Below are 25,602 nucleotides of genomic sequence, written 5' to 3'. Positions count from 1 at the left end.
TGTCTGGTAAGTCTTTCCTGATCCAGGATTCTGCACAACTTTTCCATAATTCTGCTCATTTTCTAAACCTCGGTAGTCCTTTTTTCTTCAGCGCTCTTCCTTCCCCTCCAATCCTTCTGCCAGAAGAAAGAGCCACTGGCACTGAAAGCTTGCACATTTCCTGAACTTTTCTGTGTATTTTTTCCTGTCATCACTTTGTAGGCATATTTTTTATCTATCCAATTATATTATAATGCAATAACTAAGTGTATAAGAATAGATCGCTGCTGACCAACAGTAGGGCATGTAGGTAACAATAATAATTTGTTGATAAACATTGCCAGGGATGACAGAAGTATAAGTAACAGACAAAACACCTATGAATGATTATGATCTAAATGCCTGATCTATGATTGTGTAGCTGACACGTAAACACATATAAATTTACTAATATAAAAAAGTAGTTTTTGTCTGTTTAGTGTAAAAAGAAGTATTTGTATTCAGTTTGTGTATTGCTTTCATACTGTCAACTTGTTTTCAGTTGTATGTTACACAATAAATAAATAAACTAGTAATAGGGTCATCTTGAGTAAAATAAAACAAATTGATGTACAGAAGTCACACAACTTTATACTTTGTGCAGTTTTCTTATATATTTTACATACATACTCACAATGGTGAACATATGGAAATGAAACTATAGTGTCATACTTCTCACAAGTTTTCACAGCAATCAGAGGCATTTAGGCAAGTCCTCAGTTTCTCAAAACACTTAGCCAACTTTTTCAAGATCATCATCAGCATCAATCATCCACTTAAGCTTTCCTTTGTGACAGGTGGTGTGGGTTATAATTCAACACATAACAATAATATACAGTATAAAATACAATAATATGCACTTAGTGCTTACTTATTATATTTTGTACAAGAGAGGCACTAAAGACTGTTTACAAAAATATATAAACACAGAAGTCAATGGAAGATTCCATAAATTAAAGATACATTGATATAAAGGCTGTAATATACAATGAAAGTAAAAGGTCATTGGTAACATGAAATCAGACATCAATTGTGAATGTGTTCCTCACACATTAGCAAGGAAAAAGAAAAATATAGATGGGAAGATGAAATGGAAGGAGGCACAAAGGACAATATGGACAAAAGAGATAGGCAACAGATGGATATCATACAATGACAATAATGTTTTATCAGCTGCTTATCATGACCACAACAGGTGAGAATAGTCTTTTTTGTCTATCGCATCCACAAAATAGATTTGGCGCACATTGTGTTCTGATGAGACTTTGCATGTACTGTCTCAGTAAGTTTTGTTGTGCGGCACAATGATGTTCAATTCATAATAATGTCACAGCAGCTGCTATACCGTTTCCACTGATGCTGCAGTACTCTGAGGGGGAACTTCTGTTGCAGTGTGATTTAGTCCCGCTTCAGGTTTACTTCCTTCAAGAGAAACCAACGACAGCCTGTGCTCCTTGCGCTGCTGCTCCAGGCGCTCAATCATTGCATCCCTCCAAACCTGTGCTGCCTTCAGTTCCGCACGAGCTGCTTCATTACGTGTTGACAGTTCTTCCACCTGCAACAGCAAAGTCAAATCTAACGCCAAAAACTACAAAAGTACTAGAAATTTGGTACTTGTCTGCCTGTTGTTTGTTTACACAGATTGCAGTGGGGTTTCAGTTTTTTGCAATGCTTATTTTCACATTTGATGAGTGCAAAGAGCTGTTATGTTAAGCATTGTTTAATGATTAGGTACAAAACTGAAAGCTTTCGATCAGCACTCTTTGTCACAGACAGTAAAAAATATAGTTTAAAGCAGTGCTACAATATTGTGAATTTTTTCCTACAAAATTAGTGTTGTTACTGCATATTCATGTATATAACACTGTAAATAATCAAATCAGAAATCTAACATAAATTTCTTTCCAGGGGAGCTGCTCGTACAATAATTAGTGAGAGTTAGTATATGTGCAACATCTTTCCTTCTACCCCCTCCCCCATACCGTAACTCTCACATATTATCCATCACTTATCTTGTTTGCGTGTGTAACCTTGTCTGCTTAAATTCGCCACCAGGATAATATGTAACTCAGTGCAGCTATGACCTATTGAAGTGGATAACAGGTCCCTAATCAGAAGGTGCCAGGCTTACTACAAGTGTTTTCTAGCAAGGTGTAATGATTTATCCCTTAGACCTTCCACATTGTAATTATTAACTGTATAGATACAATTTGTCATAAAAATTTAAATAATGTATGTTTATGTGGACAAATCTATCCACTATCACATGGATTCTAAAATCTGCTTCCATTGAAGTAAATTTTATTGATTATTGGGCTCCAAAATCAGGTTCCTTGCTTTCCATTCCCAGAAACTTTTCCGTAATTCTCACCTCTTGCATCAAGCAGCAGGTGCAGTGGAACTGTGTTTGCAGGATATGATGATAATTGTCTCGGCAGGAATAGCTTGTGCCATCAGTGCTGCTTGAAGACAGTGAACTGGCTACTCACTGTAACATCACAGAGATGAGAGATTCTGACTCCTCATCTGAAGATCTGACAGTTGTCAATGTGGGAAAAAGACACTCATTGAGTATCATTTTAAAATGAGGAAATATCTACATCTACGCTCTGCAGACTACTGGAAAGCATATAGCAGAGATACATCCCATTGTACCAGTTATTAGGGTTTCTTCCAGTTCCATTCATATATGGAGTGTGGGAAGAATGATTGTCTAGATGCGTCTTTGCACTCTGTACTTAATCTAATGTTGTCCTCACAATCCCTGTGGGAATGATATGTACAGGGTTGTAGTGTATTCCTAGAGTCACAATTTAAAGCCAGTTCTTGAAACTTTGTAAGTTTCTCAGGATAGTTTACATCTTTCTTCTAGAAACTGCCAGCTCAGTTTCTTCAGCATCTCTGTCACACACTCCCATGAGTCAAACAAACCTGTGGCCATTAGTGTTGCTCTTCTGTGTTTATGTTCAATATTCCCTGTTAGTCCTATTTGGTAGGAATCCCACACACTTGAGCAATATTCCAGAATGGGTTGCAGGAGTGATTCGTAAGTGATCTCCTTTGTAGACTGACTGCAATTCCCTGGTATTCTACCAATAAAGTGAAATCTATCAGCTGCTTCACCCATGACTGAGACTGTGTGATCATTCTATTTCATATCTCAAAAAGTGTTACACCCAGGTATTCATATGAGCTGGCCGATTCCAACTGCGACTCATTGATATTAAAGTCATGACACCATGCTTTTTTCATTTTGTGAAGTTTCTGAACATTTAAAGTAAGCTGCCAATCTTCGTACCACTTTGGAATCTTATTAAGAGCCAATTGAATGTTTATGCAACTTCTTTCAGACAACACTTCATTGTAGAACTGCATCATTGTGTAATGCAAGAAGTCTGAGATTACTATTAACATGGTCCACTAGGTCATTAATAACACGAACAGCAAGGGTCCCAATACACTTCCCTGGGACACACCCGAAGATACTTCTACATTTGACAATGACTCTCCATCCAAAATGACATGCTTCTTTTTCCCTACCAAAAAATCCTCATGCCAGTCACAAATTTCATGGGCCTTGGAGCTTTGTACAATTTTAATGATTTCAGCTGTTTGTCAGCAACACTGACACTAACACTTATTTCACTCATCTTTTTAGTACCGAGCAAGGTGGTGCAGTGGTTAGCACACTGGACTCACATTCAGGAGGATGACAGCTCAAATCCTCAAGCGGCCATATAGTTTTAGATTTCCTGTGATTTCTATAAATTGCTCCAGGCAAATGCCAGGATAGTTCCTTTGAAAAGGGCATAGCTCATTTCCTTCTCCATTCTTTCATAATCCAAGCTTGTGTTCTATCTCTAATGACCTTGCTGTCAATGGGGTGTTAAAACTCTAATCCTCCTTCCTTTTTCATCTTTTCAGTGGTACGAGTATTAAATTGGGGCAGTTCTCCTGGGTTTTTCTTTGTAAAGAAACATTTGCAAACCAAATTAAGCACTTCATCTTTTGCTTTGTTACACTCAGTTTCAGTTCTGCCTCATTTGCAAGTGACTGGACACGAACTTTGGTGCCACTAACAGACTTTACATAAGACCATAATTTCTTTGAGCTTTGTGGAAAATCATTTGGCAATATTCTGGTAAAGTAGTCACTGAAGGCTTCATGCATTGCTCTCTTGACAGACAATGTGTTCATTCAGAACCTCTCTATCTCTAGCCCTAAGCTTTGTTTTACACCTATAATGCAGTAGTCTCTGTTTCTTTAGAAGTTTCTTTACAGTGACTGTATACCATGGACCGTCCCTCCCATTATGAACAGTTTTACTGGGTATATACTAATGAGTGCATAGTCAACTATTCTCTTAAACTTGAGCCATAGTTCCTCTACATGTTCCTATACTGTACTGAAAGTTCCAAGTTCCTGATTGAGATATGACTCTACTACTTTTTTTATCTAGTGTAATGAACATATATATCTTTCAACTGTTTTACTTGTCCTTTATACTTTGGTAATCATTGTTGCCAAAACCGCCACATGGCCACTGATACCAGTTTCAGTATGGACATCATCAGGAAGGTCAGGTCTATTTGTTACCATTACATCTAATATATTTCCATAATGAGTGGGGTTCTGGACTATCTGTGCTAGTAGTTTTCAGAGAAGACCTTTTGTAATATTTCACAGGATGTCTTGTCACACCTGCCACTAACAGAACAGCAATTTCACCAACTGATTGCTGGATGGCTGACATCTCCGTCGATGATCATAGTGTATTTAAAAACAAAGATGATGTGACTTACCATACGAAAGTGCTGGTGTCTGTGTATGTGCGGATGGATATATGTGTGTGTGTGTGTGTGTGTGTGTGTGTATACCTGTGCTTTTTTCCCCCTAAGGTAAGTCTTTCCGCTCCCGGGATTGGAATGACTCCTTACCCTCTCCCTTAAAACCCACATCCTTCCGTCTTTCCCTCTCCTTCCCTCTTTCCTGATGAGGCAACAGTTTGTTGCGAAAGCTTGAATTTTGTGTGTATATATGTGTCTGTTTGTGTTTCTATCGACCTGCCAGCACTTTCATATGGTAAGTCACATCATCTTTGTTTTTAAATATATTTTTCCTGCGCGTAATGTTTCCCTATTATATTCAGATGATCATAGTGTGACGTATACACAAGTGAACTGAGGTTTTCTCTAAGTTTCTCAATTGCTTCAGGAGATGAGTCTGATGGGAAATAAAAGGATCCAATTATGCCCACCCCTGATACTGAACCTTGCCCAAAAAAACATGCACATTCAATTTCTGAGTGGATTTGAGTTTCTTGTCTACTGTGACAAATACACAACACCACCTCCATTTCCCATTATACTATCCTTTCAATTTACATTTAAAGTTTTCCCAAAAAATCACACTGCTGTCAATGTCAGGTTTCAACCAGCATCTGTACCTAGGATTCTGTGAGTTTCACCACTTTCCAGTAGTGCTTCAGACTCCAGCACTTTTTTGTGAATGCTTCGGCAGTTAAGTATAAGGGACATTCAAATGAAACCCTGTCACTAGTGTAAAGTTGCGGCAATGATTTTATTAACTCAAAAATGTAGTTATACACAGTACATATACTCAAAAATAGTCGCCAAAACTGTTGACACATTTATCCCATTGCGACTCGAGCCAGTCAATTCAAGCCTTCAAGAAGCTAGTACACTGCTGTTGGCTCCAGGCCTGGACCCAGTCACACCCTTTGTCATCTGTTGTGAATCGATGTCCGCGAATAGCTTGTTTTAGAGGTCCAAACACATGGAAGTCACATGGTGAAAGGTTGGGACTGTACGGCGGATGTTCCAGCGTTTCCCATCAAAACTACTGCAATGTCGTCTTCACCGCATTGGCGTGTGTGGGCAGGCGTTATCATGCAGGAGGATAATGCCGCTGGACAACATGCCTCAACATTATGACTCAATGGCTCACCTAAGGTTCTGTACAGTGGCTCGATAATGCTAGGCATGAATTCGAATCACTCCTCATTTTTCCTGCTTAATCGCCTGCATGTTCAATAGTGGACGATAACTTGTGTGACCACCTTCTCTTCAGCGGGAAATCACACTGGCACTATGCAACATCAAACGGTGTGTGTGCATCCGTCTCTCTACCAATAGTGGTGCCACCATTCCCCCAGTTACGTAGTGCCACCTTAAATGTAAGGCAAAGGTAGACAGACTGACCAGGTTTCATTTGAATGAACCTCATACTATGATTTTAATACTCTTGCCTGTGTGGGGCATTCTTTTGGATCTTACACTTATACTTTTGGGTCTCCTACAGCTGTCATTATCTGGACTGGACTGGATGGAAAGTCGACTAATCTAAAATACCCTTGTGTGCACCCCACATACAGTCAGCTGCAGGGGTAGCAGCCTCTAATGTGTAATGCACACCTGACCCACTTTGGGAAAACCTACAGTGCTCAACACTAAGGCACATGTCCACTATGTCACTGCCTACCTTGTCACAGAATCTTTGAAGTATATGATTCAGTCCTTCCACGGGGGTATGATCAGTTCCAGGGACAATGTTGCAAATTGTGAGCTTCGTTAAAGCTCTGTGTGAAAGACTGGTCTTCTCAACCTTCTCTGCCAGTCACTGGAATGATCCAAATCCACATATGACCTCGGACACAACAGGCATTGTTTGTTCCAATGTGCACCACAATCTGCAGTTGTTTGCACCCTGTTCCCTCAATGGCTGCCAGAATAGCCTCTTTTAACATGTTGAATGACGCCTTCAGGCATACGCATTGAGTGCATCTGGTGTTCCTTCCTGTCCTTGCTACTGTTTGCCTAAGGGATACCATTGTTCGCCATACATTTGGGCTGCCAATGATTACTAGAACCCTACCCTTTTACATTCCCTCCTCTTGACACAGGACAAAACAGGTTTTCCAACACGTTAAGTGAGTCCCACTGGCTATGTTTCACTTTTAGTGGAAGACAACACCTCAAACTTGTTGGTTAGGGGTACTGGTATAAAGCCCGATTCCTCCCTGGTCCCTGTCTAACCTGGACAGGACATCTTGATATACCATTGATACGCCACTCACAGTCAAGTGGACAAGTAATGACAGATCCTGTACTTCTTGCAGAAGAGACAGGATTCACAGGAGAGAGGTAACTTTGCTACCTAAGGTACCAGTACATGACTTTTGGTATTTCTTCTAACACATCAATACACAGCAGATTCCAATCATTTGGCAGTAGAGTGGGTGATTTACAGCTGCTTATGAATCTCAACTAACTGATTCTATGTTCAAGAACAGCATTGACCTACCACCATCTTACTGTGGGCAGTGTGCAGTGAAGTTTACTCAAAATGTGAGTTTGCAATCCATTTCAGATGTTCTAATTTTCATTCTTGCTCTTGTTTTTCCTTCAGAAATTATACAATAGTGGATCTCACATTGAAAAATTGTTTCGGGCATACCCTTTGAAGTAACCAACAAACTCCACAGTAACATATAATGTCTCACTCCACAGTAACGTATAATGTCTCCATACTCTTCATTCAATTCCATCAAAAACTGCTGCAACTGATGGTATAGTGCATACAACTTCAGAAAATTTACTATTTCTGCCACTAATTTTATTAAATGCTCCATGCCTACAAATTTAGCACTAACTGCTTCTGGATGTACAAAACAATGAATCCCATACAAATCATCTGTTGATCATTGTAATTTTTTGCTCTTTCATCATCAACTAAATGTTTAATTTATTTCTGTATGGTGTTATAGTGCCGACCAATAGCAAAACTGTGGCACCCATCAACTATGCAAGAGCATAATAGATATAGAGAAGTCTCATCATTATATGTTACTGTGGAGTATGTTGGTTAAGTCAAAGGGTATGCCCGAAACAATTTTTCAAAGTAAGATCCACTATTGTATAATTTCTGAAGGAAAAACAAGAGCAAGAATGAAAATTAGAGCATCTGAAATTTGCCATAAGAGTGAGATATTGTCTGAACTATTGAGACATAATATGACTTCAACATTTATTTTACTTGCCTTGAGTTGATATAAATGTTGTTGATTGAAGCGTTCCTGTTTGGCAATTTCCAGTTGTATTTCCATAAGATGGTCCATTCCAACATCCTTTCTTGATCGTCTGAGTGTGTCTGTTAAAAGCATATGTGATCTTAATCAAAATGTTATAGAATAAAAAATATATTATATGTGTTTTCACTGTAATGTTATCGCTTCCATTTCTCCTCATATTCAGAAACACAACTTGAAATTTAAAAGTATGAAATATGCTGTATGAGATAGTGATGATAAACAAAAGTTGTGAGAGGTTATGAGGAGTATACATTGTAAATGAGAACATGGTGAAAAGTTCTTTGTCTGGCATAGACATTTATTTTATTTCAATTTTTGTAATGACTTTTCAAGCTATTTGTGCTGATTTCTTTCAGTCCTGAAGTCCTATAAAAATTGATTATAAGTAAATAACTGAACCACTGAATCTTGAGTAATAACAAGACTTCTGTTTTAAGTATTTTTAAGTGTAGAAAACCAAGAAAGACTATTTCATGTTAAGAAAGAAATTAGGCAGTACTGCTGATTATTGTCACTGCTATCTGACTATTATGCTAAATAATCTATGGGGAAAAAAAGAAAAAGGTTCATCACAAAAGGAACAGATGCTAATAGTACTGCTTTCAAATGACACCTATTCCAACTACAAAATAAGGAGGACTTGAAAGAAGTACTGCATAGATAGGCATAGATTAGATTAATACTTGTTCCATAGATCATGAATACGACACTTCGTAATGATGTGGAATGTGTCAGGTTAATAAAAGATGTCTGTACAAGATATTACATTACACAAAATATTGCATGACACTAATGTTTAAGTTGGTTTTTTTTCCCCTCCCTTAATTTCAGTCAATGGGTAGAAGGAGTTGTCATCTAGAAATTCTTTTAATTTATTTTTAAATGTTGGTTGGCTATCTGTCAGGCTTTTGATGCTGTTTGGTATTACTTATTAAAAAAACATGACAAAGATAAAGAGCAGTACAAAGGAAGTTCAGTTTTGTTGTTGCCTATATATGACAATACAATATTTTTTTTCAATTGAATATACATTTTTTAAACAAAAAGAACATCATGGTCATCTTCTCAGTTGTGACAGTGCTGTGGTTTACAAGACAGTAGCATAAAATGTAACAGCTACTTGCTAAATATCTAACTTGAGGAAGAAACAGTAGAATAAGACAAAAATAAACAGTCTTATATGGAAGTGAAACATAAACCATGGAAAAAAATGTTGAATAAACTGGAAGCCTGTGGAAAAAGTTGCTCCTTGCCATATAGCGGAGATGCTCGCCATATAGCGGAAATGCTGAGTCGCACACAGGCACAACAAAAAGACTGTCACAGTATAAGCTTTTGTTCAACAAGGCCTTTTTTGAAAACACACACACACAGAGAGAGAGAGAGAGAGAGAAATGCAACTCACACGCGTGACTGCAGCCTCAGGCTATTGAAGCCACACTCATGTGGCATATGTGTGGCTTCAGCTACGAGAGGCTGCAGTCATGTGTGTGTCTATTGTCTACTTTTGACAAAGGCTGTGTTGGCCAAAAGCTTATACTGTGACAGTCTTTTTGATGTTCCTATCCGCGACTCAGTATCTCCGCATGATGAGTAGCAACTTTCCTTTTCATAATAGTGGAGCTACAAAAGATGTACAAACTTATGTTTGCAGGCAAAATAGAAAATGAAGAGATATTGGAAAGGAAAGGTCAGGAAAGAAGTGTGTTTGGAAATGCCTCATTGTATTAACGGAAGAGTTAGGAGAATGGGGAACATACGCAAAGAGCATTCAAAATTAGTTAATTTGGCAGTAAGAGGGCCACTAATGAAACAGAATTATAAGTTATAAAATTATGAGACAGATTTGTGGCCAGGAGGTGAAATTTTTTGTACTGCCAATAGAGACCCATAAGAGTATGTAAAACTATCCTAGAAATATTTTTTTATTATTTAAAACTTATTGTTCAGGACAGCACATACATGAACATCAATGGATTAGCACAAGACAGGAGGAACTGGAATAGGGGATCAAACAAGCTGAAGAACTAACGAATAAAACAAAACCACACTGCAGTATATTACCCACCACTTCAAAGACATACCTTGGGTCTCATCTGGTTCAGGAATCTTATGGCAACCATCTTCATCAGATCCATCAACACAGTCAACATTGCCATCACAGACCCATTCCTTAGGCAGGCAATGGCCAGAACCACAACGAAATGCATCACCACAATCTTTCTGCAAGGCAAGTCACAAGCAAAAATGTTTAGACTTTTCTTATTGTAGCCTTACCTTAACTGTAACTGCAGTTGTGATTCAACAGACCGACAATGTTACTTATCTAAGATTTGATGTGAAGATTACTACAGAAATAGAGGAAGCGTTTCTGATCAAATGTCTGTTCAGAAACTATGAGAAACATTCAATTATACTGTTAACATTTTTAAATTCCATATGCTTACTTATAGATATGATAGTGGAAAGTCCTTGATGAACTATGGATAATGGAGAGAACTAAGGTAATTCATAGAATAGTTGAGACACTGAGTTGTTGGCAGTCACTTTACAAATACAGACATATAACCATGCACATGGCGATATTGTCCCAGCTGCCATGAACTGCCTACACTCTTTCCAATGTTAAGTTACATAATATTCACAGTGTTACTCAAGAAAAAATTAACTGATCACTTGATAGTGTTGAATGCTGATAATTAATGTTAACAATAAGCTTTACACTAAAAACTGGTTATTTTATTTTGGGTTAAATATTCTTCAACTGTTGGGAAAGAAACGTATCTCAGAACCAAATTTTAATGCGAAGTCAAGCAATAGTTATTCCATAAAATTATTAATTATTCAAAACTCAAGAGAGATACAATGTTGATTACCCTCAAGAGGCAGCCTTCAACTTCATCACTGCCATCTGGGCAATGGGCTTCCATGTCACAGAGAAGGTTCCAGTCAACACAGGAACCATCATGACAATGAAATTCATCGTCTTTGCAGTCATACAGTTCTCTAGTTTTGTTTGCACCTATTGTGCTGTTTACTTCTGGTGGTATGTGGATGTCATTTCCAGTGTTATCTTGTGTATCCACTGGTTTCACATCTGTGGTTGAAACCTCTGTCTCTGATGATGCAGTACTTTCCTGTGAACAGAAATGAACAAGTTGTTACAAGTCTCCATAAGTTCATCAGATGCATAGGTTCAATCCAAAGTATGACACTATCATGCCTACATCACTAACAACTTATGTAAGTGCAGTGACATACACATGTTAGTGGAATATTCTAAACTATGAACCCACGACCCTGCTTCTATTGCATTGTTACCACTATTCTGATAGCTTGAAATAACTGCAAGTCTTCTTCCATTCATCACTGCTTTGTCAAGTGTTCCCTCAGGTTGCTGTAATCTGGTCCCAGATTCTCTTCTTCAATAATAAAAAGTAGTTGTTCTGGAAAGACCTTTCTCATTCCTTGTTGTGAAGCACCTTATTCTCATGATGCTTGGAGTACAAATGATTACTTCTTGTATACGATTATCTCTTTGATAATGTCACTTTGGATTAAACCTATCCCCTCATCAAGTTCTACAAGTGGAGTGCCAAATATTTCGTATACAAAGTCATATATAGGCCAGGTAGCTGGGAATACTGCACTTTCAACCTGACACACAGGTCACTTTATGTGAGCAGCCAACTATATCACATTCACAGAAGAAAGCATAGGAGCAATTACCTTTTTGATCTGCGATTATAATGTAATACAACAAGATTCAGAGGAAAACATGGCCCTTCCCATATTATTTCTTACCATAGCTCATTCAGAAGAAGTCCACAAATAAAGTAATTCACTTATAATGTCTCTACTTCTTATTTTAGTGATTTAGAAGGGAAACTTAATGCGCAGACCCTAGTTCTTGCCATAATGTTGCAACAAATACTACAGCTATCAAATCTTTGTAATTACCATAGCTTATGTGAGCTATACAAGGTGCATCAGAACAGTTTGATGCATGGTCTCAGAAAATAAATGAAACAAGATTTACAAGCAAAATACCTTTATGGCCCTTCAAAGTAATAACAATTAGCTACAACACCCTCTTAACACTAGTTGTGCAGTTGTTGGAAACTGTCAGCATGGCACTGCTTGAAGCAAGGTGGTCACATGTTTTGGATATCTGCATCATTACAGTTGAGACTTGGTGCCATCAATATTATCTGGAGACCAAGTGACAGTCAATGGTTTGGTGTTCCTCATCTCCTAAAAGAAAAAAAGAAACCTGCTGACAAAATTTAAGATTAACATGATGCTGATTGCCTTTTTTTGACGGCAATTGCTTGACTCATCACAAATTTCTACCCGAGGAAGATGATGAACAACATGTCACTGACTGTCACTTGATCTCCAGATCGGATTGGTAACACCAGGTCTCATCCCCTGTAATGACACATATATCCAACAGTGCATGACCCTGGTGCTTTGAGAGAGTTCATAAAAAGCACTTGCTGACAGTTTCCAACAGCTTTACAACCAATGTCAGAAGTGTGTTGTAGATAATGGTGATTACTTTGAAGGTCAGTAAAGGTATTCTGTTTGTTAACTCATGAACTTTTCAGATCATCTTGTACAATAGACATTAACATGTTGTTGAGTATTTACCGCTTGTTTCAAACATTGGGTTTGCAGTTCTAGGCACATGGGCTTTGCTTACCTATTCTTTGTACATAATTAACATCATTTGCAGACAAGCAATAATGATGGTAATTTTCCAATGCTTTCATCGTGAGGTAATTTACACCCTTATGGGAAATATTACAATCGAAAATGTGTACTTCCTTTCACATACAAAATGTTCAATGAGAGAAAAGATGGGAAATTAGTACAGCATATTCAAATTTTCTGTCAGATTTACAAAGACTAAACTGATGTGATACAGAATATTTTCAATCTATTTACTGCTATAAATCACACTCTCCCCGAAAAAGTTAGGAAACAGTATTAAAATTTTATGAGACGGCAGAACCAGTTCTAATGTAAGGGTCAGAGACTTGGACTACAATCGCCAGTCAACTGAAGAGGACTGACACAATAGAGGTGAAGCTCCAGCAACCTTTTGCCAGTTACAAACTCATGGACCAGAAAAAGGAATAGTGAAAATGGAAATGAACTGAAAAAGCATACTCCAGAAAATATACCTCAAGGGAAAATGTTGAGTGTCCTAAGAAGAGACGGAAAGATTAGTTGTAGCCTACTTAAAATTGGAGCAAGTAATGATACCTAAACCAAACCTCACTATTTTGTGGATGATGACGATGACAATGATATTTATTACAGAAATTAATAAAGGCAAGGCTTCTGGTCCAGATTGTATACCAGTCCAGTTCGTCTCAGAGTATGCTGATATAGTAGCTCCATATTTAGCAATTATATACAACTGCTCAATCACAGAAAGATCCGTACCTAAAGACTGGAAAATTGCTCAAGTCACACCAATACCCAAAGAGGAAGTAGGAGTAATCCGTTGAAGCACAGACCCATATCACTAATGTCGATTAGCAGTCTGATTTTGGAAAATATACTGTATTCGAACATTATGAAGTACCTCAAAAAAAATGATTTATTGACACATAATCAGCATGGATTCAGAAAATATCGTTCTTGCAAAACACAACTAGCTCTTTATACTCGTGAAGTAATGGGTGCTATCGACAGGGCAGGTCAAACTGATTCCATATTTTTAGATTTCCACAAGGCTTTCGACACCATTCCTCAGAGTCTTCTAAACTGTGTGCAGATGGAATATCGCCTCAGTTGTGCAACTGGATTCGTGATGTCCTGTCAGAAAGGTCACAGTTCATAGTAATAGATGGAAAGTCATGGAGCAGAAAAGAAGTAATATCCGGTGTTCCCCAACGAAGTGTTATAGGCCCTCTATTGTTCTTGATCTATATTAACAGTATAGGAGAGAGTCTTCGTAGCCATCTTAGAAAGTTTGCAGATGATGCTGTCATTCACTGTCTTGTAAAGTCATCAGATGACTAAAACAAATTGCAAAATGATTTAGATAAGATATCTGTATGGTGCAAAAAGTGGCAATTGATGCTGAATAAAGAAAAGTGTGAAGTTATTCACATGAGTACTAAAAGAAACCCACTAAATTTCGATTATGCGTTAAGTCATAAAATCTGAAGGCTGTAAATTCAACTAAATACTTAGGCATTACAATTACAAATAACCTAAATTGGAATGATCACATAGATAATGTTGTGGGTAGAGCAAACCAAAGACTGTGATTCATTGGCAGAACACTTAGAAGGTGCAGCAGGTCTGCTAAAGAGACCGCTTACACCACACTTGTCCACACTATTCTGGAGTACTGCTGTGTGGTGTGGGATCCGCATCTGGTGGGACTGACAGATGACACTGAAAAAGTACAAAGAAGGGCAGCTCGTTTTGTATTATTGTGAAATAGGGGAGATAGTGCCATAGACATGATACGTGAATTGGAGTGGCAATCATTAAAACAAAGGTGTTTCTCGTTGCGACGGGATCTTCTCATGAAATATCAATCACCAGTTTTCTCCTCCAATTGTGAAAACATTCTGTTGACACCCACCTACATAATGAGAAATGATCATGATGATAAAATATGAGAAATCAGGGCTCACACAGGAAACTTTAAGTGGTCATTTTTCCCGTGCGCCATTCGAGAGTGGAACGGTAGAGAGACAGCTTGAAGGTGGTTCATTGAACCCTCTGCCAGGCACTTTATTTTAAATAGCAGAGTAATCATGTAGATGTAGATGCAGATGTAGAATTCCAGTCTTTACTGAGGACTCAGAAACTGAATGAAATGAAGAAAAGCAGAAGGACTGAGATTTAATGTGGTATTGATCATGATATCATCAAAGATAAATGTATGGTATTACTTATATTTCTCTTTTAGAATATCACTTTTACAGTTGCAGGACTACACTTTCCTGAAAGCTGGCAAACAAATAACAAAGCTTTAAAATGGAATTAGAAATAAATTTCGCATTACTTAATATCAACACAAATAATGTGGATATAACTTAATTTGCACTAGAAAGACATAAGACCTCTCCCCAGTTCAGTAAATAAGGATTCAGCAGAGCGGACAGAGTGCACTTACCGCCGAAGAATCATAGGAAGGGCAAGGCCCCTTCTCATCGCTGCCCCCAAGACAGTTGACGACACCATCACAGACACGGCTACGTGACAGGCAGGTTCCATCAGGACACACAAACTCCTCTGCTGTGCAGTTCATCTGTACAACACATGCACCCTCCACCACATGCAACTACCAATGCCTTCACACACATAACTAGTCAAGCGCATGAATTCCCAACTTGATTGTATCACAAATATAAAAAAAATCTATTTTAATTTTTGAAATAATGTCAATATTCTTGCCCAAAATTATTGTGCTACTCAGCACTTTTGACATGTAAACAACATATAAAGTTGTATCATGTTGATTGTTCTATGAGCTGCTTGAATTTTATTGCTGTCTACAGTGACTCATTCTACATCTTCAAAGTTCTGCTTGATGGATGTCTATAAAGCACAATGAATACGTTAATGAACCTTTACAGGTAGTGTGATTCTCGTAATTATTAGTCTTTCTTTCTGTACATACATACTGTTATCCTTTGTTGATTAAGAGTTTTGTCTTTAGTGAACTATTCAGTTGAGATAATTGTAATGAATGTGTGTAAAGTGTGGTGCTGTCTTGTGCTTGTGTTGCTGAGGACAGTGAGACAGAAGCAAGAGGGAGAAAACTGGTGCTGGAACAAAGCTTACACCTCTCAAACTACATCAGGGAAGCTGCTGAACTTAATGTCTTGATCCAAAGGAAGGATAGTCACCAATAATGTCACAATTTCTCGTTTATGAGAGACTAGAAAGATGATTTAACACAGAAACTAAGTGTGCATTCTGGCCATCGGGAACCTCACACTACACACTCTTCTCCCTTGGCCATCAAAATTCTTAGAACAACAGGTTCTTTTCCAACTATGATTTGAATTAACTAACCCAGTCTAAGTGGTACTCTGCCAATATTCATTAGTTACCTTGAGTATATGGCCTGCCGTCATCCTGTTACCTGTTGATTGCACATTCATATAAAAAACTTCTAAGAATCTGATATATGGAACATTTACAGCATCCTGTTGATGCTCCTTAAGAAATGAAGAAGATCTGCTTACTACTCACAAACTCTAAACATTGATACTATGATTGAAACAGAATATCTGAATGGAATCAGACGTAATGATGGCTCAGAGACAACCGGAGACCATTTCAACACATACCGAAACTCATTTCTTTAGGTAAACAAACTCCAGTGAGCTTCAATTGATCCTCAAATAAATACGCTCAAGTTGTTCATATACTGAGCATCAATTGTTACAAAGGTGTGCACATCTACTGCCTCTAATCAAATGGTCTGCATCTCTACTGTCTCTATGGGGTAGGCTTACATTAGAGTTTAATGAAAATTACTCTGGGTCCATCTCATCAGAGGATTTCTTTCGAAAGCAAGCAAAATTTTCATTCTCTTTTGTGGGTATGTCTCTATGACTCAATTCTGCTGCTATTTTGTGAGTGGGTTCCTTTACATGCAAATTATTTGTATCCAGCTAGAAATTTCCTTACTATAATTTTCATACATCACATACATTTTCCATATATGATGCTATGGACTAGCTGCACCATAATCCCAGTACATATTCAATAAGAGGTCAAGTGTGCTGTCTGTTTTCACCAGTGTAACTACATAAATCAGTGTAACTTACTGACACCTTACTATAATTAAATATATGTGAAATTTATTAAAAGGGCATTATAGCTCAGATGTAAGACCTGGAATCTTAAAATAGCACACACAGCCTAATACTGTTATTCATCCAATTATGTTTGTACTTCTGAGAATATTATTCAAATATGTCTTGGAAATCTAGTGTTGGCTAAAACATAACATTCTTTTTATTTAATTACAGAGTTTAAACATCTTCTAATGTACTGTATATTGCAGGCTCCATGAAAGGCTATAAGAAAATTCATTGAATCCAAATGAATTTTAATGAAAGGGGGTTGTGAAGGGGAGGGGGGAATAATTCTTTGATTATTAAAAAAAAAAAATCCTATGCAAGTAGTAACTGCTTAATTTTCACTGCAAATATTAGCATATGAAGTTGAAAAATTTCACAAGTTCTATTAAACTGAACCCCAACAGGCTTTGCAATGAGATGTCATACAAGGTGCCTCATGAAAGACACCCTCGATGGGTCCGCGGGTCACGCAGCACAGCCACCGGCTGCTGCCACCGCATCCACCGGCCACCACCGTGCCTGACTCTTGGACACTTATCTGCTGGTAGTCAGCTGTGCACGTGCTTCCCTTAGTTAAGCATAAATAACATTGCCATCTTATTAACTTAAGTTTACCTTTATTTACAGTAGGTGTTCAAAATGATGTCCCTCTGTGCTAAGAGCAGCCTGACATCTCCTGAACACATTAGCAAATAAGCAACGAATTTTGGCTGCCAAAATCTGGGAAATGACAAGCCAAACCCCTTGATGAAGGGGCATTGAAATCTCATGACGTTTCGGGAAGTGTCATACTACCCATCTTCTGGCGAAGTATATAGTTCACTTCGGCAGAAGATGGGTAGTACGACACTTCTCAAAACATTGCGAGATATCAACACTACCACCTGGCTGGAGACCTGAGAAACCTTCAATAGTTTACGCTTGGAAAGCCTACAGTCACATATAAGCCAAACCCCATCTTCCATCTCTTAGAGTGTGTGGGGATTGGTTGCATACACCTTGTCTTTTAACATTCCCCAAGGACAAAATTCACATGGATTTAGATCTGGAGAATGAGGAGGCAAGTCAACTATCCTATCATCAAAAACACTTCGTATTGCTGTCATAAAAGCATTGGCAATGTGTGGTCTTGCATTATCCTGCATGAAATAACCGTATATCTTTTTGTTAGGTGTTAGCTCTAAAATGAAAAGGACGCAGTATATTGTTCACATACATGTCAGAATTTATTACTTTGTGGAAAAAGATTGGTCCAGTATAACTGCACACCACACTCCTGTTTTCACATCGTGCAGAGGTTGTTGAGGTAATTCATGAGGATTTTCAGAGCTCTAACATTGATTTTTCTGAGAATTTGCAGACCCTGACAAATGCAGCCATGCTTCATTAAAAAAAAAAAAATTATCTAAATCAACCCATCTCCCATGCATGGACTGTAACAGCCAACAGCCAGTTGCAATAATGACGTCAAGCAACAGTATCTGAGTTTTTCAGTTGATGCACTACTGTTATTTTGTATGGTTTTAATTTCAGTCTGTGCACAGCTCTGTGAGCAGCTGCTCTTGGCACACCAGGCTGAAGTGCCAAATGGTGCAGAGATTTTCTCGAACTTTTTTCTGAGGCCTCCCCTATCCCATCTAATTTATTTCTCGTTAAAACACTAGGTTCTGTAGGCCTTTCTTTGTGTAATACAGATCCAGTTTCTCAAAATTTCTTCACTAATCTGTGTATCAGCAAATCACTGCGACCACGTACGCTGGGAAATTTTCGTACGAATTCAAGCCGACATTCAACATACGATTCTGTTTCACAACAGTTCAACACAAGAAACACTCACTGATCATTCTGTATACCATACAACATACCAATGGAAACCTGACAGGAAGCTTAAAACACCTGAACAGCCAGTCACATAGTATGGAAGACACATGCACAGTGTTTCTGTCTGAGGATTGAGCCCAGTGACATACAGGCAGGGAAAGCCACAGACTGGGCAAAGTTGCAATAATGACGTCTAGCAATAATATTTGAAATGATTAAACTTGACAAAAAAACTCTAAAGAAAACTCCAGTGCACTTAGTTGCACAGTGTAGGGGGCACGTGCAAAGTATTGGTGTCCAAGAACTACACACTGACAACTGGCAGACACAGCAGCAACAGCAGCAAACATGTCGCATGACTCACAGACCCCTCCCAGGCCCCTTTCTGAGACACCCTGTATTAACAATATTATCTTGACACACTTACAACCTAGGCGGGGTACACAATTTTGTGTGTAAGTTAGTTGAACTAAGGCCTTTTATTCATTTCTTTGTAGGAATTTTTCAAGCAGTGAATCAAATGATGAAAAAAGCAAATCTGAAGAATGTTGTAACATGGAGAAGTTGAGCTCCTTTAACGAGAGTTTTGATGAACAACTATACTTTGCTAGTTCAACAACACCAATAATAAAAAATACAAGGGTAATCCCAAAAGTAAGGTCTCCTATTTTTTTATAAGTACATAGACCTGTTTATTTCTACAATGGTTTACATCAGTTTACATCTTGAACATTTAGCTAGTTTTCGTAATCACCATTTTTGTCAATGCATTTTTGTAGACGCTGTGGCAGTCTTTGTATGCCCATGTCATACCAGCTTGGCGCCATGCTGTCCAGAAAGTTATGAACCTCTTCTTTCACCTCGTCGTCAGAGCTGAATCGCTTTCTGGCCAAATGTTCTTTTAACCTAGGGAACAGGTGATAGTCAATGAGCGCCAAGTCAGGACTATAGGATGGATGTGTGATTATGTTGCACTGAAACAGTTGCGGGAGAGCAACGGTTTGCCGAGCGATGTGTGGCCAAACGTTGTCATGGAGAATGTGTATGCCCTTGCTCGACATTCCTCTTCTCCAGTTCTGAATCGCCCATTTGAGTTTTTTCAGAGGCTCACAGTACCTGTCAGCGTTAATTGTGGTCCCAGCTATTCAGCTCCAATGACGAAGTGAAAGAAGAGGTTAATAACTTTCTGAACAGCATGGCAGTGAGCTGGTATGACATGGGCACACAAAAACTGCCACAGTGTCTACGAAAATGCATCGACAGAAATGGTGATTATGTTGAAAAATAGCTAAATGTTCAAGCTGTAAACTGATGTAAACCATTGTAGAAATAAACAGATCTATGTACAGACCCTACTTTTGGGATTACCCTCATATAATCTAAACTTTAAGACCTTTGCCTACAAAAAATTTAGCTCCAGATTCAGATCTTTCTGTTGCCCACAATTTTCATATGCCAAAAATTTCCATCACAGAAAATGTCTACATCCACATCATACTCCACAAGCCATGTAATGGTCATGGCAGGTGGTACTTTTGGTACCACTAACTGATCCCCCTTCTCTATTCTGCTCACAAATGGTATATGGGAAGAATAATTGTCAGTAAGCCTCTGTATTAGCTCTAATTTCTTGAATTTTCTCATGTTATGTAGGAGGAAGTAATATGATGTCTGATTCTTTCTGCAAAGTGCTCTCTCGAAATTTCAATAGTAAACTGCTCTGTGATGCACAACACCTCTCTTGTAGCATCTGCCAATGGAGTTAGTTGAACATCGCTGTAATGCTCTTGAACAGACTACATGATCTTGTGATGAAATTAGTGACTTTTAGTTGGATCTACTCTATCTCTTCTGTCAGTCCTATCTGGTAAGGATCCCTAATTGATGAACAGTACTCAAGAGCTTGTAAAACACTTCTTTTGTGAGTGAGTTACATTTCCTTAAGATTCTTTCTACAATTCTTAGCCTGGCATCTGCTTTTCCTACAATTTGTTTAATATGATCATTCCACTTAAGGTCACTCTGGATATCTGGATAGTTACTCCTAGATTTCTTATGGTATGTACTGTTTCTGCCCCCCCTCCCCCAACCCCCCTCCATGAACCATGGACCTTTCCATTGGTGGGGTGGCTTGTGTGCCTCAGCAATACAGATAGCTGTACCCTAGGTACAACCACAGCGTAGGGGTATCTGTTGAAAGGTCAGACAAACATGTGGTTACTGAAGAGGGGCAGCAGCTTTATCATTAGTTGCAAGGCAACTGTCTGGATGACTGACTGATCTGGCTTTTTAACATCAACCAAAACGGCCTTGCTGTGCTGGTACTGCGAATGGCAGAAAGCAAGGGGAAACTACAGCCACAATTTTTCCCGAGGACATGCAGTGCTACTGTATGGTTAAATGATGATGGCGTCCTCTTGCGTTAAACATTTCAGAGGTAAAATAGTCCCCCATTCCAATCTTCAGGCAGGGACTGCTCAGGAGGATGTTGTCATCAGGAGAGATAAGACTGGCATTCTACAGATCGGATCGTAGAATGTTAAGATCCCTTCATTGGGGCAGGAAGGTTAGAAAATTTAAAAAGGGAAATGGATAGGTTAAAGTTAGACATAATGAGAATTAGTGAGGTTTGGTGGCAGTAGGAACAGAACTTCTGGTCAGGTGAATACAGGGTTATAAATACAAGATTACAATTATTTGACTATATGAAATAAAATCATCATAGCTTCTGAATGGTTTGTGTTAGGACGTTCAACCTGCATGGTTGGGCACGGGGCATAATGGGAATTAGTATGGTCATGCATACGGGCCTTGTAGTTGTTGGCCATTTGCACATGAAAATGTCACGGTACAGGTGCCTGAGCATATAGCACTTGTGAAGGCCTATTACTCAAGCAATAACAGCCCAACTGTGGCTCAAAGGAAGTTTCAACCGAGATCAAGCTGAAGACAACTGGTCCAAGTGTGCTAACAACCAAGAATTTGATTTGCAAGTTTGAGAGAGTGGGTAGTGTTCATGCTGACAGTGTTGGCAATGTCAGTCATCAAAAAAGGGTGAAAACACCTGAAAACATTGAGAAGACAAAGCACTGTGTTTCAAACCAGCTCCACGAAGTCGATCACATGAGCTGCACAACAGGTGGGGATCAACCAGGAGACACTGTGACAAATTGTTGTTGAAGACCTGTATCTCTTCCTATACAAAAGACAGACCTATCAGCCATCAAGCCTCAGGGCCATGGAACAGTAGCTGTATTTCACCAACACTATCGTCCACAGAATTGGCAAAAAGAACTTTGATGGCAATATGGTTTGGTTAAGCGATGAAGCCTACTTTCATTTGGATAGGTTTGTCAATAAGTAAAACTGGCGCATCTGGGGTACTGAGAAGCCACATTTTGTGATCAAAAAGTCTCTTCAACCCTATCAGAGGACTGTGTAGCATGCAATGTCCAGTCACGGAATAATCTGTGTGATATTCCTTGATGCCACGGTGGCTACCAAATGGTACATTAAAGTTTTGGAAGATGATTTCATCCCCCTTACCGAAAGAGACACTGATTTCGACAAGATGTGGTTCATGCAAGACAGAGCTCAAGCCCATCAAAGCAGGAGAGCATTTGATGTCCTGGAGGAGTGCTTTGGGGACCGCATTCTGGCTCTGGAGTATCCAGAGTCCACTGGCATGGGCTCTGATTGACCACCATATTCTCTGGATCTGAACACATGTGACTCCTTTTTGTAGGGCTATATTAAAGACAAGGTGTACAGCAATAACCCCAAAACTCAGCTGATAACAACCATTGAAGAGGTCATTGACAGCATCAATTTTCTGACACTGCAGTGGGTCATGCAGAATTTCACTATTTGTCTGCACCACGTCATCACCAATGATGGCAGGCATATCAAACATGTCTTAGCCTAAAACTGACTATCTGTAGTGACGTTAACATGTTGCATAAAGCATGTGCATGCCGTAGTTTATAACTAATTTACATTTTTTTTATATATAGTCATCCTGTAGGCTTATTGCAGGAGTAGGTTTAATAATGAGTAAGAAGCTACTATGAATAGTTTAGTGAATGTACTATTGTAGCCAAGATAGACATGAAGCTCTTGCCTACCACAGCAGTACAAGTTTACAGGCCAACTAGCTCTGCAGATGATGAAGAGATTGAAGAAATGTGTGATGAGATAAAAGAGATTATTCAGATAGATAAAGGAGATGAAAATTAAATTGTTATGGGGTCTGGAATTCGACAATAGGAAAAGGAAGAGGAGGAAAAATAGAAGGTGAATATGGCCTGGGGGAAAGGAATGAAAGTGGAAGCTGCCTGGTAGAATTTTGCACAGAGCATAATTTAATCATCATTAACACTTGGTTTAAGAATCATAAAAGAAGGTTGTACACGCGGAAGAGACCTGGAGACACCAGAAGGTTTCAGATTGATTACATAATGGTTAGACAGAGATTTAGGAACCAGATTTTAAATTGTAAGACATTTCGAAGTGTTGATGTGGACTCTGACCACAATTTATTGGTTATGAATTGTTAATTAAAACTGAATAAACTGGAAAAAGGTAGGACATTGAGGAGATGGGACTTGGATACGCTGAAAGAACCAGAGGTTCTTGAGAGTTTCAGAGGGAGTGTTAGTCAACGGTTGACTAGAACAGGGGAGAGGAATACAGTAGAAGACATATGGGTAGCTTTAAGAGATGAAATAGTGAAGGGGATCAAATAGGTACAAAGACCATGCCTAGTGGAAATCTCTGGATAATACAGGAGATACTGAATTTAATTTATGAAAGGAGGAAATTTAAAAATGCAGCAAATGAAGCAGGCAAAAAGGAATACAAATGTTTAAAAAATGAGATTGACAGGAGGTGCAAAATTGTTAAGCATGAATGGTTAGAGGACAAATGTAACAATTCAGAAGCATATTTCACTACGGGAAAAGACAGATACCACCTACAGGAAAATTAGAGAGGCTTTTGGGGAAAGGAGAGGCAGCTGTATGAATATCAGCAGCTAAGACAGTCAACCAGCCCTAAGCAAAGAAGGGAAAGCTGAAAGGTGGAAGGAATATACAGAGTACCTATACAAGGGAGATGAAATTGAAGGCAATATTATAGAAAGGGAGGTTGATGTAGGGAAGATGAGATGGGAGATACGATACTGCGAGTAGAATTTGACAAAGCCCTGAAAGCTCTAAGTTGAACTACTGATAGCCTTGGGAAAGCCTACTACAACAAAACTCTTCCATCTGGTGTGCAAGATGTATGAGGCAGGTGAAATACCCTCAGACTTCACGGAGGATGTAGTAATTCCAACTACAAAGAGAGTTGTTACTGACAAGTGTGAAAATTACTGCTATCAGTTTAATATGTCATTGTTGCAAAATACTAAAACAAATTCTTTACAGAAGAATGGAAAAACTGATAGAATCCAGCCTCGGGGAAGATAAGTTTGGATTCCAGAGAAATGTAGAAACACATGAGGCAATACTGATGCTACAACTTATGTTAGAAGATAGTTTAAGGAAAACCAACTTATGAGGGCTATTCAGAAAGTAGGGAACGTTTCCATCTGATGCCGCTAGGCGCACGCCGATCGCATATATTTTGGTATGTACATGGTCAGCAGCTCAGTTGGCATCCATCCGTAACTGTGGGGACATCTCTATGCCTCTGGTTGTTTCGATATTCGAATTTGAAATGTGCGCTGCAATCGAAAATCCCGCCAGTTGTGAGGTGCAGTCTGTGATATGGTTTTTGTTGGCAAAAAACCTAAAACCCATAGAAATTTATAGTGAACTGTGCGAAGTGTACAGGAACAATGTAATGAGTGAATTTTCTGTCTGGAAATGGTGCATTCGGTTTAAAAATGGCCAAACCAACGTTCATGATGAAGAGAAGAGTGGACGCCCGAGCACAGTCACTGACAATCTTGTCGCTAAAGTTGATGAAACGATTCGCGAAAACCATCGCTTCACAATAATGTTGATTTTGCTTTCTTTTCCGCAAGTTTCATTGATTTCTTTGTTTGAAATAGTCACTCAAAACTTGGGCTACCACAAATTTTGTGCACGATGAGTGCCCAAAATGCTTACAGAGCTCCATAAAGAACAGCGAGTGGGAGCAAAGTTGACATGTGATTCATTACTGGATTGAATCAAAACCAGTGACGAGACTTGGGTGAAACACGTCAATTGTGAGACAAAATTACAGTGCATGGAGTGGGGGCACACCATGTCCCCCCCAAAAACCAAGAAAATGTTTGCAAACCTTGTCAGCAAGGAAGTTGATGGCAACAGTGTTTTGTGATAGGCAAGGTGTGTTTCATATTGATTTTCTCGCTCGTGGAGCAACCATAAATTCTGCCCGATAATGTCAAACTTTGCACAGCCTTAGAAGAGCAGTTCAAAACAAACACCGAGGAATCTGATGTCCAAAATTTTGTTTTTGCACAATGCCTGACCTCACACTGGAAATGGCACTTAAGAACTCCTTAACTCATTCAAATGGGAAATTTTCCCTCATCTGCCCTACAGCCCCGATCTTGCACCAAACGACTTCCACCTGTTTCCCAAGATGAAAAACTGGCTTGCAACGCAGCACTTTGATGACGATGCAGAACTCCAGGCCGGCGTGACTCACGGGCTGAAGTCTCAGGCAGCAGAATTTTACGATGAATGTCTTTCAAAGCTTGTCCACCGTTATGCCTCAGTGTGTTTGGTGACTATGTAGGAAAGTACTTTCTTGTACTTAGTTTTTTTTAAATGCCAAAACGGTCCCTATGCC

At 38.9% G+C, this 25,602-nt stretch overlaps 1 protein-coding gene across 1 annotated transcript in view; it reads right to left on the bottom strand.

Moving 5' to 3' along the window:
• Positions 1-1,116: 1,116 nt before the first annotated feature.
• Positions 1,117-25,602, bottom strand: part of LOC124803081 (very low-density lipoprotein receptor-like) — a 43,568-nt gene continuing 19,082 nt past the window's right edge. The window contains exons 6-9 of the mRNA XM_047264212.1: positions 11,005-11,265; positions 10,213-10,351; positions 8,078-8,187; positions 1,117-1,573 (exon numbers count right to left, since the gene is read on the bottom strand). Of these exons, the coding sequence (XP_047120168.1) occupies positions 1,358-1,573; positions 8,078-8,187; positions 10,213-10,351; positions 11,005-11,265 (726 nt within the window). The 3' untranslated portion in view covers positions 1,117-1,357. The remainder of the gene's footprint in view (positions 1,574-8,077; positions 8,188-10,212; positions 10,352-11,004; positions 11,266-25,602) is intronic.

The sequence above is a fragment of the Schistocerca piceifrons genome, chromosome 6 (genome assembly GCF_021461385.2).
Source record: "Schistocerca piceifrons isolate TAMUIC-IGC-003096 chromosome 6, iqSchPice1.1, whole genome shotgun sequence".
NCBI lineage: Eukaryota > Metazoa > Arthropoda > Insecta > Orthoptera > Acrididae > Schistocerca > Schistocerca piceifrons.
Note: the sequence above shows the minus strand (reverse complement) of the source record. Positions and strands in the feature narration are given on the sequence as shown.